This window comes from Cibotium barometz, chromosome 4 (genome assembly GCF_041138505.1).
Source record: "Cibotium barometz isolate CiBa-2024 chromosome 4, ASM4113850v1, whole genome shotgun sequence".
NCBI lineage: Eukaryota > Viridiplantae > Streptophyta > Polypodiopsida > Cyatheales > Cibotiaceae > Cibotium > Cibotium barometz.
Window position 1 is genome coordinate 12504520 of NC_141049.1, and position 19530 is coordinate 12524049.

The 19530-nt window shown below is 45.4% G+C and overlaps 1 protein-coding gene across 7 annotated transcripts in view; it reads left to right on the forward strand.

Annotated features, from left to right (window-relative positions):
* The window catches only part of LOC147638918 (uncharacterized), a 58754-nt gene that overhangs the window by 35247 nt on the left and 3977 nt on the right, over positions 1-19530 (forward strand). For all 7 annotated transcript variants that reach the window (XM_086785560.1, XM_086785550.1, XM_086785540.1 and 4 more), the window contains 2 exons: positions 15535-15801; positions 16096-16152. In XM_086785560.1, the coding sequence (XP_086641686.1) occupies positions 15535-15801; positions 16096-16152 (324 nt within the window). The remainder of the gene's footprint in view (positions 1-15534; positions 15802-16095; positions 16153-19530) is intronic.

Here is a 19530-nt window from a genome sequence, read left to right on the forward strand (position 1 = left end):
CGACAAACTATCCGGCATGGCTTCCATAACCATTATCTCATTGAAGGCAGCCTTGAGGCCACCTTCCATGAGATCCCAATGCCGGGCTGGAAGACCATCCTCTCTTGGGCATTTACCCCTAGGTAATGTTATTTGACATCATAGGCTCTACCAACTCCTCAGATGTGAAGGGGGTCAGGAGGAGGAAAGTCCGGAGAGCATGAGGGACCACCTCTCTTGTGTGTTGCCACACCCGCTCACGTGCATCTAGCACTTGTGAGGAAATGGGGGCACTTGTGAGGAGTGTTGAAGAAATCTGTGGCGATGGCTCTCACATGAGGGGGGTGTGTAACAATGGATCCATCCAGGCCACGCAACCTGCGGATACCCTCTCTGTGTTTGTGTGGGTTTGCAATCTCAAAGAAACCTCCAGTGACCTTTTCTCCAGTCCACAGGGAATGGGCATTTTTGGACTTGGGAATGTTGGGGATGGCAGCATCTTCCCGTTCCCATTCCCGTCCCATGTCACTCTCTAGTTATAGGGAATGGCCATTCTCAATCTTTTCCGTCCCCGTTCCCTGTCCCCATTTCCCGTCCCATGTGACTATGCTTTTCTCCCGCTTGCGCCCAAAAAGAGGCTCTGGCATGGTATCTATACTCCACCCGTGGCTCCTCTATGGATCTGAGCTTTGTACAAGCGGTAGCTAGCTGACTTTCGATCCATGGGCTATCTAGTGCACTCTCTTGAAGCCGTTGTAGAGAGGCAGGACCCCACATGAATACTCCTCTTCAGTTCTCGGAAGCCAACCAATTTGCTCTACGTTGCCTCTCGTAAAAGATTGCTAATCTCGCCAAGATCTGCATCCAGGGCTCCTACGGCTTCTCCTGAGTGAAAATTAAGCCTCTCCCAAATCCCCTCTATCTTGCTGTAGGTCTCTTGGTCTTGAATGAGGCTATCTGGAATCCGGGTACTCACTTGGCTGTCCTGTCTCCAGGGGTCATCCAAGGAGAGAATAACCGGTGCATGGTCAGAAAAAGTAGTACCAGCCAAAATACCAATCATGTTGCCACGTCCACAAGCCCACTCATCAACATAAAACCGATGGAGTCTGGATAGGTTTGGCCCAAGATTTGGAGAAACATAGACTCTGGGGACTACGTCCAAACTCTGGAAGATGCCAAGGGTCCTGTCCCCTGAGAGCCAAAAGCAACTCCTCCCATGCCAAGTACTCTCTCCACATGATATAGTAGCCATGCCACCTCCGAATCTCTCATCGGTCGACTGTAGCATGTTGAAGTTTCCTCCCATACACCAGAAATCTCCATGCGGTAGGGATTGACGAACTGTACTCCTGAAGGTGGCTCAGCTTGCTGCCGTGTTCGGCACATAGACATTTAGGAACCGACACAGTCCTCTCCTATCCTGATGGTCACCCACTGAGCCTATCTAGTGATAATGGTGCATGAGTCGACCACCGCTGGCAAAAGCTGCTTACTGACGGAAATGCAGACTCCATCCTGTGTCCCAAAGGGGCCAAAAGAGTGGAACCAGAAGGTCTAACTCTTGCCCTACAAGATCTTCCTGCAGTTGCCGGTCCATGCCTCTGAAAGATGGTACTCCGGTAAGGAGAATGTCAATGGGTCCACCAACTACTGCTCTCTGGAGCTTCTCTCTAAGAACACCACGTCTCTGGGAGTACTCTGTTCCATGAGACAATCCGCATAGCTAAGAGTGGTGGGAACTGAAATTGTCGGAATTGCCCTCCACTCAAAGAGTCTTGGGCGTGGGTCTCGATGGAGAGTGGTCACTGTTAGTCCTGGGGTGAATGTGTGCCAGGTGGGCATGTATCCTCCATGTGGACCTTGTAGCAAAGCTGCACACACTGTGGTGGCTCTTCTTTGGACAGTATGTCTGGAGTCCTCGATGCTCACAGCGCAACACATCAGACACTATGGAGAGAAACACGACACAAGAATACATGAGACTACGGAAGGAACGAGAACACACTTGCACTACTCAGAGAACACTGATACATGTCCTTCACTGTACCGTGCACACTCAACAGAGGTCACAATGAAGAGGATGACACAGCTCAAGCTGATGACAAAACACAGGGTACAAGTGGTATATGAAGGATTTCCTTCAGGATGATGGTGAGGGATGATGGATAAAGGATGTCCTCCAAGATGGGTCGAGAGGCCATATATGCTTGAGGCTGAGTCGGTGGCATCTCCTAGCTTTGGTGGATGCCTTGAGGTGGTAGTGTAGCCTTTGGAAGAATCTCCTATCTCTAGGAGATACCGTTTGAGTGTCAGTCAGTACCGTAAGTGCTGTTGGAGCCTTCAATGTTGCGTGCACCTCTTTGTGTCGGTTGTGGTGGTGCGTCTCTGCTTTAGATGATCCCAAATGCTTAGTTCCTCCGTTGACTCACTCTGATGGTGTGGCAGTGTGACACTGTCTGTCACCAGCCTGGACATTTCCTAGTATGAAAGGGGTCTGGTGGACTCCAGGATGTCTAAATATTTGGAAAGTACAAGCTTTGGGAATGGGGGATTATCCTAGAATACACACTCCTAAAATTTAGGAGAGTTCCTATTTTTGGCCCGACTCCGATGGAAATTTTGTTCACGTAATTACATCTGGAATTGAGCAGATACCAAGAGTTGGCAAAGTGCCGATGACAGAATGTCTTCCAGTTGAGATATTTTTAGAGATAAAGTTTATGGAAGAATCCATCTCTTAGATCGGGACATGTGGCAAGAAAGTGGAGCAAAGTCAGACAAGTGGCCTGACACTTGTTAGAAAGTGGATCAAAGTGAGACAAGTGGCCTCACACTTGTCACTTCAGCTATTGTGTGGCTCTCCACTTGTCATTGTAGCCTTCTCTTGCCATTTTAGCTCATGGGAGGCCCAAATCTATAAATTGGAGCCCTCTCTCTTCATTAATAGAGGCTCTCTTGCTGCACACTAGCCTCTACCACCGTTATAGGCTGCCCTAATGATGGCTACTCTCTTTCTCTCTCTCTTGAAGGCTGCCCAAGAAGAAAACCGGCTGTTGGGGACTGTTTTGGAGGCTTCCATCTTGAAGAAATACTGAAGGCAAGGGTATTTAATCATTTATTATGATTTCTAGCCATTGTACTTGTTGTACCAGCCTTTGTATCTACTGTACCACCCATTGTACCGGTTGTACCAGCTTTTGTACTTGCTGTACCAGCCACTGTACTTGCTATACTAGTCACTATACATGCTGTACCAACATTTGTACTTGCTGTACTTACCACCGTACCGACTGTACCAACCATTGTACCAGCTGTACCAGCCATTGTACCTGTTGTACCGGCTGAATGGAGAGTTGTACTTGCTGTACCAGCTCTATTGCATGAAGATCCATGGTTTTTGGGAAAGAATCAGTACCCACACGGAGGTATATGGATTATGTTGTTGGCTCGGCATTTCTACAGCCTATGTTTTGGCTTGGTTGCCTCGTGTTGGGCTGTGTTATGGCATTTGTATATGGATAATCCAGCATCTCCCGTGGGGAGAGTAAGGCCCTCAAAGCTTGTACATGATATTATTGTCCTTGGGTAATAAAATACTCCAAGGGGGGGGGTCGGCCCATTCCGGCCTCTATGTGGTGTCATGTGTGCAAGCTCCATTTCCAGCATTTGTGGATGTTTTATCGCTTTTATGTTTTATGCAAAGTGATGATGGATATGTGTTAAGGCTGTGGCTATGTTTAAATGTTTTATTATGCATTGATGGTAACAACAAGTGTGTCAAAGGCCCTAGTCTCCCGGGCACCGCCGCGAGTTTCATTGGTATCAGAGCATAGGCTTTCTTGGAAGTGGAGGCTTTCTTCTATCAATAAGGAAGAGAAAAGATCTCAAGTGGGGACCACACTTACCATCATTGCTATTAAGCATGGTCAGCCACTTCAGAGCCTATGAAGCAAGAGCATGAGCAATAGACAGCTTGGTCTAAGGGTTCATAAATTCACAAAATTTATCTTGTGAGTATGGAGTTGGCTTTATGTGCACACGTTTAGCACTCTTTCCATATGGATATTGTGGATTATATTATCAAGCTTACAAGCAAGCTATATGGATATATATCTCGGGATATCTTAAGGATATGGTGAGGAGATATTTCTTTTGGCTTCATGACCAACCTGGCAAAGAAAAGCTAAGTATACTTTGAGTTTGCAAAGTTGGTGCTTTGGCTATTTACTATGAAGTATTTTTGATGTTCACTAACCCTTGTATAGCCATGCAAGGAGAAAGGTGGTGTTGTTTGCCTTGAGATAGTTTTAGGGAAACATTATTTATGGCTCCCTTTATTGGGATGGATTATATCTTTGGAGATTTCTTTCTTGGACGAGATTTATATAGATATTGGGCTTCACAAGCAATTTCTATGGACGAATGTGTCCGAGTTTATAGAGAAGAAATCTTTGGATATCTCATGGATATGATGCTTTTATGGATAAAGTCCACCTCTACACCAAGGTGTGTGGTTAGCACGGAGTATGTGGTAAGAGTTATGGTATACAGGTCTATGGATTCCTGGACTTCTTTTCTAGGGATTTGGATCCATCCTTAGGTTTATGGATTATGTTTATGACTCCCTTTTACTAGGATGGATTATTCTTTTTGGCTCCCTTTATTTGGGATGCATTGGACTTATGAAACTCATTGTTCATATACCTTGTGTAGTGTTCTCTTGTCCTACGTGCTCTCTTGAAGATTGTTTCTACCATGTGTGGGTGGAACAATAGAGAGCACATGGAAGGGAACATGGACATCAAAGGATAGTGACAAGCACAACATACCTTGTGTATTGTTCTCTTGTCCTACGTGCTCTCTTGAAGATTGTTTCTACCATGTGTGGGTGGAACAATAGAGAGCAGATGGAAGGGAACATGGGCACTTGAGAGGGTAGTGTGAGTTGGTGGCCGAAATGCCTATAAACTATGTGTAGTAGAAATGCTTATGGAACACCAGGTTATCTATGCATGTGAGTGATTGTTTTATCTTGTTACTTGAGCCCACCTCTCATCCAAGGTGTGTGGTCAGAGTACCAACACGGAGTGCAAGTGGTAAAGTGAACATGATGCCTGGTTGGCACGCAACTTATGTCTATGCCAAGGATCATGTGGACTGATGCCTTGTTGGCAGGAGACTTATTTTGTCTCACCCATTTACTTGGGACATGATTATGGTATCTCGACTTATGGGACTGTTTTGTCTCGCCCATTTATTTGGGACATGGATTTATTTATCTTTATGCCATATTAGAATCACTATCTCCCCATACAGAGGCCACATTGTTCATTGTTCATCTTACCATGCATGTGGATTCATGTTGGGATTGTGAGAGGGCAATTCAATGAACACTCCACCATACACGTGGATTCGTATTGCGATTGTGGAGTGAGTGTTTCATTGTTTCCACACCATGCTTGTTGATCAGAGTTGGGATTGTATGGGAGAACATGGGAACTGTTGGGATTAGGAGAAAGGATTGCTAGAACTATGGAGAACCAGCTTTTCTGTCACCATGGTTTGTGCTCTTGAATGGTACAAGTTTGTGTGCATAGCACATGTTTCTGTGCGAGCCACTAGTTTCTTGTGCATGGCACTTATTTAAGTGTCTTAGCACCTGGTTGGTGATTTTCATTGGCATATGATTATCTCATTGATATTGGTGATTGAGACACAATTGGCTCTTTTGCATGTGTCTAGCATATCTTCCATAGAATTCTCGTCCATTTATTTTGGGACATGATTTTGATATTGGTATTATGGAGACTTGTTTAGTCTTACCGATTTCTTTGGGACATGGGATTCTTCAGTTATATTGGATTTTTGAGACTGTCTCGTCTCGCCCACTCGATGGGACATGATTATATCTTGAATATATGGCTTGAAGCTTAAAGTTGCGGACAACTTTTAAGAAGTTGGGGAGGATGTCACCAGCCTAGACATTTCCCAGTATGAAAGGGGTCTGGTGGACTCCAGGATGTCTAAATATTTGGAAAGTACAAGCTTTGGGAATGGGGGATTATCCTAGAATACAAAGGACCACACTCCTAAAATTTAGGAGAGTTCCTATTTTTGGCCCAACTCCGATGGAAATTCTGTTCGCGTCATTACATTTGGAATTGAGCAGATACCAAGAGTTGGCAAAGTGCCTATGACAGAATGTCTACCAGTTGAGATATTTTTAGAGATAAAGTTTATGGAAGAACCCATCTCTTAGATTGGGACATGTGGCAAGAAAGTGGACCAAAGTGAGACAAGTGGCTTGACACTTGTTAGAAAGTGGATCAAAGTGAGACAAGTGGCCTCACACTTGTCACTTCAGCTATTGTGTGGCTCTCCACTTATCATTCTAGCCTTCTCTTGCCATTTTAGCTCATGGGAGGCCCAAATCTATAAATTGGAGCCCTCTCTCTTCATTAATAGAGGCTCTCTTGGTGCACACTAGCCTCTACCACCGTTACAGGCTGCCCTAATGATGGCTACTCTCTTTCTCTCTCTCTTGAAGGCTACCCAAGAAGAATACCGGCTGTTGAGGACTGTTTTGGAGGCTTCCATCGCGAAGAAATACTGAAGGCAAGGGTATTTAATCATTTATTATGATTTCTAGCCATTGTACTTGTTGTACTAGCCTTTGTACCTACTGTACCACCCATTGTACCGGCTGTACCAGCTTCTGAACTTGTTGTACCAACCACTGTACCTGCTGTACTAGTCACTATACATGCTGAACCAGCATTTGTACTTTCTGTACCTGCTGTACCAACCATTGTACCGATTGTATCAGCCACTGTACCTGCTGTACCAGCCACTGTACTGGCTGTACCGGCCATTGTACCTGTTGTACGGGCTGAATGGAGAGTTGTACCAGCTCTATTGCATGAAGACCCGTGGTTTTTGGAGAAGAATCAGTACCCACACGGAGTTATATGGATTATGTTGTTGGCTCAGCATTTCTATAGCCTATGTTCTGGCTTGGTTGCCTCGTGTTGGGCTATGTTATGGCATTTGTATATGGATAATCCGGCATCTCCTGTGGGGAGAGTAAGGCCCTCAAAGCTTGTACATGATATTATTCTCCTTGGGTAATAAAATACTCCAAGGGGGGGGTCGGCCCATTCCGGCCTCTATGTGGTGTCACGTGTGCAAGCTCCATTTTCAGCATTTGTGGATGTTTTATCGCTTTTATGTTTTATGCAAAGTGATGATGGATATGTGTTAAGGCTGTGGCTATGTTTAAATGTTTTATTATGCATTGATGGTATCAACAAGTGTGTCAAAGGCCCTAGCCCCCGGGCACTGCCGCGAGTTTCAGTGTCATGCCGTTGCGGTGGATAGTCTGTGTGGGCACCCTTGGTGGCTACAGGTCGCCCACCACTAGAGTGCTCACCGTAGTTGGTGAGGAAGATAGAAGTATGTTGCATGGAGAAGGATTACGTATATGGAAAGTATGCACGATGTGGTTATTACATTATGGAAAGATGCATGCATGCACTGATTACATTATGCTGATGGTGCAGAAAAAATGACATCATATAAAGATGGTATTTACAAGGAGATAAATAACTGAAAATGTCCATCATGATAGTATGGTTTCTAAGTGCTGCCAGAAGTAGTGCTAGGTGCTCCAGAAGTAGTGCTAGCACCAGCGGGGCTGAAGACGTGGGAACACCAGAGAAGGAACTGGAGAGAGCGGAGGGATGCTTGGAGGGTATCCAACTCGGTTGCTTGGGCCCGTAAAGAGACCAACTCTCGATTCTGCTGCTCCACCGGATCGCGTAATACCACCACCACCTTAGTGCCATGGGAAGATGAAGAGCGGAGGTGAGTGAGCTTGGACTCTGTCCTGTAGGCGCTGCTCTAATGTGGACACCTGAACCTGAAGGCTGCATATGGTGTCGACGGCCTGGCGGGTGTGATCCCTCTGGCGGCGGCGATCACTAGAGAGCTCAAAAATGTAGTCGGTGAGTTATGTGGAGTAGATGCGAAGATCAGCTCAGAGGTTGTAGAGACCCCGAACGATACGGCGAGCTCGATGAGGATGTGGCAAGGAGAGCTGTTCTGGAGGGTTGGGAAATCGGAGGGAAGATCTCCCACAGAAACGTTGGGAGCATTGTAGGAAAATGGGGAATACGGAAGCTCAATGTGCTCCATGTTCGCCTCCTGATCAACACGGAATATCACCTTATGCGGGGAAACGAGAGTGGGGGTACGTAGTGCGTGCACCATAGCAGCGCGGGTTGGTGGGCACAAACAGGCGCAACAAGGGTGGATGGCGCGAACAAGGGGGGGTGGGGGCACCAGTGCGCAACACGGATAGAAAGGGGCACAAAGGTGCTCATGCCATCTGTAACAATGCTGTAGAAAGAAAGAAAGATATATTAAGTGTCTACTAAAGACCCAATAGGCCTATGAGACTAAAGTGATACAATAATGTCCATGGCATATCTCATCATGGAATGGAAAACAAAACAAAAAGAAAACATAAACATAGCTATCTCACTGGGGTGATACAAAACTGTCCATGGAAACTCATCATGGAATACTAGAAACATGAGTAGCATCAGCTCCGAGTAGATGGTATACCACTCTCAAAAATATCAAGCATCGGGCTAATGAGTATGGCCGAGAGGTTTCCCTCAGCTATGCCACGTGCAAAGGTAGCTCGATGGCAGTGGAGCATTTCCTGGATCTCGAGCTGATGAGGTGATCGTGGCTGGGGGCGTCGGGCACGCTGGAGTGCGCAGGCTCGGTTTGAGGTAACTCCTAGGTCCGCGGCAGCTCGTGGAGGGTCCACAAGATCCACTATATCGGTGTCCTCCACCTCCTGGGTCCGGAAGAAAATGGTGATGGTTGGCTGGCGAGGGAGGGGGTGGGGTGGCTGGGGACGAAGCTCTCTCAAGAAGGTGTCCCTGTATCTGCGAAAGCTCAAGCAGAAAGAGGCCTGGGCAACGCTGGTCCTGGAAGTCAATGATCTTGGAGAGTGGATCAAATCCCTCATGAAATAGACAATGAAACCTCCCACGGATCTCGTAGTATAGTGGGCAGCGGCATATGTAATGCTACTCCGTCTCAACCTCTGTGTGGCATAATCAGCAGATCCTCTCCTCTCTGGGTCTCCATATGAGCTTCCCGGCTTTGAAGATGCGCTCAGCTCTACCTGTCTCCACTCTGAGGCGGTGGGATGAAACCTGTATCTAGCCAATCGCAATCTGCATGGCATGGGACATGTGAACACTCAAGTAGCCCGGCTGCTGGATGAATCCATCCTCAGTGATTGTGAGGAAGAAGTGCATCTTCGTGGGGAGCTCCGGAGGTGTGATCCATGTGCAATGGGTGTAGAGGCTGAGAAGATTTAACCGGATAACCCGGTTGGTATCCTTGTGAGATAGCTAGAGAAAAGGGGAGTCCAAACTATATTGAAGGGGAATTTTTTTGGTATTAGAGGCACATTTGCTTGGCATTGGGACATTTGCCCCAATTTTTGGGCATTACAGCATTTGGTACAGGTGACAATTGCTTTAGCAACTTTACAGGTGCAGATCCGGTTCAGATTTGGTCTTATTGGCTACATAAAAGTTAGGGCTTTTCTACATTGAGCCCATTTTTGGAGCATTCGACCAATTTACCTTTGATTTTGCCAGGATTTGCGCACTTGCAGCTTTTAAAGGTGTCAGTTGATCATGTTTGTCACGGCACATGTATACATTTGTGGTTTGCTGCAGTATATGTATGCCATTGTGGACACTTTGACAGATTTGCATCATCATGCAGCACACTTGTAGATTTGAGACATGCATATGTATAGTGGTGGAGGAGTTCCCTTTCAGTCCATTGATTATCTTGCTATTTATCTCCCGCATTCTAACGATTTTGTTGGGCATTGCCTACTCGTGGTGACTTGTGCCAGATTTGCTGTGTTATCATGGCCAACAGTAATAATGACCTCTCTGGAATGCTATCTCAAGAGGACAAGCTCAATGGGGATAACGAAAGCTCTCCTTAAGCCTGCCTGCCCTGATGAGCGTAAACCTGCTCGCTCAGCATATAAGCTAAGCTCTTGCTCCAACACTGCACCATAGAGTGGCCAACACGTGGCCAATCATAACCGTCCTGTAGTTGCTCGGATCGAGCATATCCCCTGTTTTGTGGATCGGCACAATGGTGTGCATCGTCCACTCTGCAGGCAAACCCTCTGCTAGTGCCCTGTGAAACAGGTGTGCAAGAAAAGGAGCCAAAGAATCTATCGCATATATGAGATGCTCACCCTGTAGGCCCATATGGTCGGCGGCCCGTCCATGCTGTAGGCGGCGGATAGCTTCCTTTACCATCGAGTGGGTAAAGAAGCTAGCTGTGGTAGGTCGAGGCTCCTGTGGCTGAGGTATAGGTGGCTGCTGTGGGGCGTGGTATGCCCTCTGCATATGTGTGCCATGTCTGTGGGTCTGCCATGGGTGTCGGTGTCCGGGGCTCTCTGAAGTGCCGCCATGAGATAGGGCTATCTCTAAGATCTCTAGCTCCTGTATCTCTGCGAAGGCCCGCCTTCTGCGGCGAGTAAGTCTCCTCATCTCTCTCCTCGACTTCTGCTCTGTGATGGCTCCCAAGGCTCTCTGTATGCGGAGCCGTGAGTATAGGGCTCTGCATGGCTTCGAGTTTTCCCTCCATGTCCTTTGTGATCTCCTTGGAGATCTCTTCTTTGATGGCCATGAGAGTGTTCTCATTGATCTCCCCTTCTTCCTTCTCGGTGTTCTTGACGGCTACCAGTTCCACTTTCAATGCACTCACCTCCTCCTTGAGTGCTGTGTTCTCTTGTTCAAGGTCCGTGACCCGTGCTTCGAGGGCCATGATGTGCCGGTGTAGTTTGTTCTCCACCTCATTGAGGTTGGAATCGGATGTCTTCTTATTCTCCTTGATTAGTGCCTTCATTGCCGTCTCGAGGGCCTCGAGTTTCTCTTGGAGACTCGGGGCCATTCCTCAGATTGAGGAGAGAGAGAGAGAGTTATGTTGCTGCCTTGGGGGCCTGAGCAATGGTGGGTGTGGAAAGGCGGGTGCATCGGGGCCATTCCTCGAGATTGAGGAGAGAGAGAGAGAGTTATGTTGCTGCCTTGGGGGCCTGAGCAATGGTGGGTGTGGAAAGGCGGGTGCAGGGCCTACCGGACATGTAGGTGGGCCAGCATAGCGCCAGTGGTTGTGTGGGTGACTGCCAAGTGTCAATATCCGGCCAAATCGCTCTGTTCCGCTTTGTGTGGCTGAGGTCATAGGTGGGGGCCTCTATAATATACTGAAATGGCGGCAAAGCATCCGTCTGCATGCCATGAAGTCCAAACCATGTAACCACTTGTGCATACCAACACTGTGTATTCGTGTCTAGAGGACACAAAAGCTAAGCGAGGATATTTGTGTAGAGGGAGGTCCCATAATCTATCTCATGTGGCACAGATGGCTTGTTCTGATCATCCGTGAGATCATCATCACAAGAGGTGTCTCCATACATCCTCAGTCTCTAGGAATGTGGGCTCTTCCCCACCCTCCATTTCTGTTTCTGTGAGCTCCTCCTCACCCTCTATTTCTATGTCATTGGGTTATTTTTCCTTCTTCCTTCTCTTGTGATATGAGCTTGGCCCCCAAATGGCATCCCCATATAATAGTGTAGGAGTGACGACTATGTCAAATCGCCATAGCTTTGTTCTAGGTTCTTGGAACTGTACATGAGCACACTTCTTCTCTAATGATCCCAGGCCTGCATACCCTTGTGTCAATCTAGCTTCTGCTGCCCTCCTCATAGAGAATGCTGGATCGGCAAAAGTGAATTCCAAGTACACATATGAAGTGACATACTCCACTGTCTCTCCTCTGTATGTAAACTATGGGGTAGATACGGACGTGGCTTTAGGAAGGAACGGACGTGCGCTTGTGAATGATGAAGGTACGGGCGTGGCGAAAATGACACGGGCATGGCAAGCAGATGGTACGGGCGTGGCAAGGTTGCCACGGGCATACTCTTCTGAAAGGAGATGGTACAGGCGTGGCAAATTTCGCACGGACGTACGCTTGCTGTAGTGGGGTCACTGTGGTGTGGTCTTAAAGATCATAACCTTGGTCTTGCCAAGGTTCATAGTAAGGTCCCATGCCTCACAGAAGGCGTGCAAAGCATCCAAATGTCTGTGTGGCCCTTCCGGTGAATCCAAGATGAGGACTATGTCATCTACATACAAGAGGATTGGTATCAGAACTCTTGCTAGTGGTGCTCCCTGCTCTCCTTGTCTGTCCAGCCAATCTGACACCACATCAATGTAGAGTCCAAAGAGGGTAGGGGACAATGGGCAGTCCTGCTTTACTCCAATTGTGCTGTGTATGATCTTTGAGTCTCCCCTTGGGGCGTGCACTCAGCCCGTCTCACTGACTTGTATAGGGAGAGAATCGTCCATGACATGTCCGGTGGGACTCCCATGTCATGTAGTCTTCTCATCAGCTGGGCTTGTGGGACTCAGCTCGTGTTCCAAACTAGATCCATAAAGCTTGGCCAGTGTGTGACCAATCATGGTAGTTATATAGTTATTTGGATCCATAGCATCTCTTGCCTTCAGGATAGGTACGATAGTGTTACATGACCAGCTGTGAGGAAAGCCCTCACAAAGAGCCCTGATAAATACATGGACTAGTATGGGTGCCAAAATGTCCTTGGCACTGTGAAAAGTGCTCAGCTATAGACCATCATGATCCTTTGCCTTGCCATTCTGCAACCTGTCAATGGCATCGCTCACCATGTTGAGGTATCCGACAAAGTAATCGAGGTCTGTTGGCAAGGATCTTGGAAAAGCCTCCAAGCCTCCTTAGAGTCATGTCCCAGGAACAGTTGGTGTAACCAGCCTCTTACTTTGTTCTTCAAAATGATCATTGTCTTACTTAAAACTATTCCATATGTGAGTGGGTAATTATCAGATACTCATGGAGCATGAATTGTGATTTGTATATCTTTTGAGTGGCTAATTAAGCTAGAATGCTTATTTCTATTTACAGGTGGCCATTTGGCTAGAACGCCCAAAGTTTCCAGTCGGGTGGTCATAGACCAGATGCCGAGATGATTGGTTTGGCACTCGGGTGGTCAAATTGACCAGAATGCCTAGATGAGTGATGAGTGGTTTTGAAGGTGAAACCAGATGCTCAAATCATTTGAACAGACCATGAATACGTGAATCTTTACAACGAAGCCTATCTTTACAACGAAGCCTTCCTAGACCTAAAGCATGCAGCTCCTAGAATCCAGGAGTTGCTATTTTTGGTAGACTTTGATGGAAATTTTGTTCACATCAAAACCTTTGGATTTTTGCAAGGTTCAGGAGTTACTAAAGCACCTTTGTCAAATTCTTTATGAGTTGGAATATTTTTAGCATAGAAGGTTATGGAAGAATCACCTCTTAAATTAAAGACATGTGGCATCTAGAATGAGACAAGTGTCCCTACACTCGTCATTTCACCTTACACTTGTCAATTTAGCTTAACACGTGTCAAATTAGCTTAACACTTGTCAATTGAAGTAGCCACTTGTCATTTGGAGCTTACTCTTTCCATTCTAGAGCATTGAAGTCTCAAACCTATAAATTGGAGCACTCTCTCTTCATTTGGATAAGGCATTTCTCATCTATTGTAAAGATTCAGGCACTTTGTGCCCGTGGTTTGATCCGATAAATTCCTGCAAAGGGAGAGGGGCCTGTTCCCCTCTTAGTGAGGTCTCATTTCTCTTTTCTCTGAAACCTACTTTCTTTCATTATTTGTGATTGTTGATTAAGTGGGTTTGCTACAAGTAGTTTTTCAATTTTGTCACTTTCACATGCCCTTGCATTACAATTGATATAATGTGTTCAAGCTTGGCTAGGTAGGCTCGCTTTTTCTTTCGCACGAGGCGACGGGAAGCAATGGGGGCCTGTTGGTGTGGTGGAGCCTTGGGCTACCTAGCGGTGGAGGTAGGTTCGGGTCTCTCAGCATTCCTCATCGTACAAATTATTTTGTTGGGACGTTTCTGCAGGGTGGCTTGGAGGTGGCTCAGGTATGAGGGAAAGCTATGGATGCTGGAGGAGTTTGTCGGTTAGTTGGGTTGTAAAGTCATCCATGGGACCATGTGGATCTAGGTCGAAGAGGCTGCGGTAGAGGTGATCGGAATACACGGGTGAGGTTTCTTTGTTGAAGTGGTACTTTGGGTAGCGGGGATAGGGTATGGTGGATGGCTGAGTGGTGTATCTGCAGGTGAGAGGGAAGGCCAGGTATGCATGAGCAGCTGCAACTCCAAATGAGAGGTATTAGTGAGATTGAGCCCATGAGATAGTCCACCGTACTAGATCCATGTCTCTTAGGGTAACATTTGAATGCTCTTGAGTGTGGCCAAGGAGCCATGCTATTAAATATGGCATGAGCTCCCCCCAACTCGAGTAGGTAATCTACTAATCTCCATATGTTGTGCATGGTGCCATATGTGCTGAAGTTCGGCTAAGATCAGTTTCCTCAATATCAACCTCCTGGTACATGGGGTCCTTTGTCACACAAAAGGGCACCTGAACACTGGCAGTCTGAGCATTGAGTCCCCTGTAAGAAGGATGTCTCCTATCCTGGAGAACTCAGGTATGTCACTGTAAAGGGCCTGGTATGGTTAGTGTTCTCGGGATGCATGTAGGGATTTGGCTGAAGTAACAAACTGCAATATATGTCACAGGCATCCTCTGTCCTGACCCTGATCCACATGTACTGTGCCTTCTCATCCCGTCTAAGCATCTGTATCATATTACGGAGCTCCTGTCTGTAGAGCATAGCTAGACCTCTAGATCCCCTGGTCCCTCCAGTGATGTGTGGCTGGGGGCAATGGACCGATTCCCACTTGTATCCTGCTACTCCGGGTAGCATACTCCCCTGGCACTGGTCTGTCTCTGTATACAAGACTATATCCCAGTCCGTGAAAGTCTGCTCAAATAATCCTGCATCTAGTCTCAGGCCCCCATTGCAATTCCAGATTGCAATTTGAAGACTGGTATCATAGGTCCGCGTGCCATCATTTGGCACGTCTCTCTGTGATAATAAGCCTCCCGTCCCTGTATACTGCCCATTTTCCGGCGTTCTGTGCCTCCAAGATGTGTGGCTTGCACTTCTTTCTCTGTGCCAAATGATGTGTGTGAGAGAGAGAGAGAGAGAGAGAGAGAGAGAGAGAGAGAGAGAGTTATATTAAACGTCTTCAAAAGGCCCAGTGGGTCTATGAGAGCAAAAGTGATACAATAGTGTCCATGTAATCTCATCATGGTACAAAAGAAAACAAAGACGAGAGCTATGAGCTGGGAATGTCAAATCCAAGCCATATGATACAAAGTGGGACCATCATCATCATCATCATCATCATCATCATCATCATCATTATATATATATATATATATATATATATATATATATATATATATAGAGAGAGAGAGAGAGAGAGAGAGAGAGAGAGAGAGAGATTTGCACTTGACTGATAATGCCACATTTTTTTACCAGGATGTTGCATCAGAATCATCGATACCACCTCCAAAACATAATGATGAGCCGATTTCCAACCTTCCTGATTTGAAGTCTTCAGAAGCTGACACAGATACAATCCTTAGTGGGAAAGGTGGAAGTCAAAAAAAGCATCATCATCCTTGGACGCTTCGGGAAGTGATGAAGCTTTTGGAGGGTGTAACTCACTGTGGAGTAGGAAAGTGGGCAGATATCAAGAAGTTTTCCTTCTCAAATTGTGTTTATCGTTCATCTACTGATCTAAAGGTCTGTGTGTGTGTGTGTGTGTGTGTGTGTGTGCACGCGTCCAGGCACGCAAGCACATATGTTTTAGTTTGCATGCTGCCCCAGACTCTTTTTAAATCTTCAGCTTCTGTTGGCTTGTCTTAAATGCTATTATTGGCATCTCTCATATTTCTTTTGCCTTATCAATTGTACAATTTCAGCTTATTTTTGAAGTGGGGAACCATTTTTCTAAGTCTCAGCACTACTTGCTCTTGCTGCAATGCTCTTGTTGGCAGGTGTTCATTGACATTGATGTATGTACTGTTGTATGTGTAGGATAAATGGCGGAATCTTGTAAGAGCTAGTAACACACATTATAAGATGATGTCACAGGTAGTCTAAAATTTCAACCTTTTTCCTTGCCTTTATTGGAAAGTCTCATCTTTAGTATATTTTTAAGAACTTGGTGGTATGGTCTTGTTGATGGACGCAAATAAAAATAAAAAAATCAATGAAGATCTCCTTCAAAATTGAAAGTCACAAATGAGAGCTGAAATGTTTTTTAGATCTAGGGCAGTTCTACCTTCTAGTTTCTCTGCCATCTACCAATAACTGGGCACAACCTTCATTTGTGTGGCTACACTTGGAGTTTGGCTTCAATTTTTCAGCAGATGAAAGAATGGCTCTATTTTTGCTTGACTATCACCAAAGGCCACTTCAGTTTGTTGTACAAAAGAAAGAATGGCTCTATCTTTGCTTGAACCATATGTTTGACGAACTGGATATGCCTGGAGGCCACTCGAATTATTACCTCCATTTCTTGTTCACTTTTTGAGAAGCATGGCCTTTTAAACATCTTCTCATGATTCAGCCTAACACCCTTATGTAAACAACCAGGTCCGATCTGCATGTAGAGCACCAAAAACATGTGCACTTATGCACAAAGAACTCAAGGAAAGAAGCTCCTGGACTTATGAACCCAACCATGGGCCTGTTGAGCATAGGAGAGTTACATCTGAGCGTGACTTCTCCAGATCATTCAGATGACCATAAGTTCTATATTTTCCTTGTGGGCTAGAGTGGATCGAGACCTACACATTGTTGGTTCAACATGTGCACGCCCACTCACGTATACAGGCCACTGTCCCTATAAATAACCTTGCTTTTATGGGACTATTAACTCACTCTTCATTAGGGCAACACATGTTACACCTTGCATGACCCATGGAGTATCAACCCTACCCCTTAGCCGGTCTATGCCAAGGATATAACATCAGCAATCTCCTTCATCATTAGTGGTAGTAGTTGCATTATCAACTGCCATAGTAGGCCATTCCTCCTGTAATAGGTCTATAAACAAATAGGTTCTGGATGACTCTAGAACATAAACAAATAATGACCTCTCCATCTCTTTAATTCAAGTGCTCCAAAATTGGTAGAATTGGAATGTCATGCAATTATTTAGTTAGTTTCTATTCAAATACTTCAAGAATCGGAATTATGATGCTAAATTACAAGCATGCCTTATTCATATGCCCATAGACAGCAGATTAGAGGATTGAGAGGCTGAGCAGGTGAAAGAGAGAGAAGCTTTGTGTGAGTGGGGTTGGATTGATAGGCAGAGGCCTTTACAGGCCACTCTTTCCTTTGATTACGCAATCAAGGTTGGTCGATTGATACAGCATAGTGCTTCGAATTGTGTCCTCATGAAGATACCCCATGAATCACCTTAGTTCTAGAGTCATGCGGGCTTCTTTTGGAGGGGGCTTTGGAGTCGTGGCAGAAGCAAAAGGTTATTCTCTTCATCTTGTTGAGAGCCGATGGTGGATATCTTGACAAGAAGTTGAAATAAGTCCTGTGGCTCAAACATATCACTTCCAAAGCTGATAAGATATTCTTCCCATAGTCACAGGGAATGGGCATTTTTAGACTTGGGAATGTTGGGGATGGCAGCATCTTCCCGTTCCCATTCCCGTCCCATGTCACTCTATAGTCACAGGGAATGGCCATTCTCAATCTTTTTAGTCCCCGTTCCCCGTTCCCATTTCGTGTCCCATGTGACTGATTCTTCTTGGGTGGATTGGGGATTAGGGATTGTGTCTTCTGGAGGGAGCTGTTGTGGTTGCTCTTGGGCAAGAGGCTTGTGTGGGCGGTTGCCTTACCCATAGGCTATGGTTAACCTAACATGACGGTCTTAACCTTGGTTAGCCTTGGGACATAACATACTTCCCTCCTCAAGAACCGTTGATGTCCTGAGCAATAAATCTGGGAAAGTGACTCTTTAGACTACGCACTGATTCCCATGTAGCCTCAACCTTAGACCATGATTAAGTACTCTGAATAGATGGTATGCCGAGACCATCTAGTACATTGATCTAGAACCAACTCAGGTCCCATTGTAATATACCTTGTCATGTCCTTGAGATTAGTGATCTCCTCTATTGGTACAATCTCATCCCGTTGAACTAGATGTTCCTTTAAATGACTTAATGAAACATATTGTGAATCTTGATTGTAAGAGGTAGTGCTAACCGGTAAGCTACATCACTAATCTTCTTTGCGATTTGGTAAGGACCACAACATCGAGAAGATAACTTGTAATGCTTGCCAATCCTCACCGTCTTAGAGTTCTTTGGGACTTTAAGATATAACCACATCTTATTTATGCTTAATGCTCACGTGGTGTCAATCACTTGTTTAATCTTTTGGTTATGTCTCTTAAACATGATTAGTATAGCCTACTTTGATCCTCCATGGCAAGAGTAAGCCTCTTGGTATAGGTCTAGACCATGACGAATCGATAATAATCCAAGACTCACTTATATAGTGCTTATTGCTGCTATAAATACCAATCCAATCATAAATAGCCAATAACCTTGGTTTTATTAAATCTAAACCCTAGCATCTTGAATTCGCCTGCTTTCCCTAATCCCAGGGCTCTCTAATCCTATTGATTAGTTCCTAACTACAAGGGTTAGTGCTAGGTACATAACACCCAAAGAGACAACATCCCCAAATCCCTCAGTCCCTTCACCTATGGCACCCATGGACGATCCTTCAGGATTTTTGATTGTCTGGTCTCGTCCACTTGATAAGACATGATTATATCTTGGATATATAGCTTGAAGCTTAAAGTTGCAGATAACTTTTAAGAAGCAACAAGCCTAAATATGTCATCTCAAATGACACATGTAATTCAACCTTGAAGTTTGAAATTTTCTCCTCATTAGGGCCTTTGAGCAACATGCCGAAAACAATGACCAAAAAACAATCTTTACTCCTCTTTACATAGAGAGGACTCTGAGTTGGACTATTGCAAAAACTATTTGCAACCAAGTATGCATTTATCTTCTTATACCATGCTTTTGGAGCTTGCTTAAGGCTATAGAAAGCTTTTTTTAACTAGCATACTTTAGATTCATGTCCCTTCTCAACAAAACCACGAGGCTAAGATTCATAAACTTCATGTAAATCACCATTCAAGAAGGTAGTCTTCATATCCAACTGATGTACATTCCAACCTTGATGTGCTGCCAATGCAATAATACACTTGATTGTAGTCATACGAGATGTAAGTGCAAAGGTCTCAACATAATCTATACCTTCTTCTGAGCTTAACCCTTTGTAACAAGCCTTGCCTTGTAGCGGTCAACACTACCATTACTTAAGCTTATAAACCCACTTTGTACCAATGGCCTTTTTTTAGTAAGGCAAATCTACCAAGTACTAAGTGTCGTTTTTTAGGATTGTGTCATACTCATTGTGCATGGC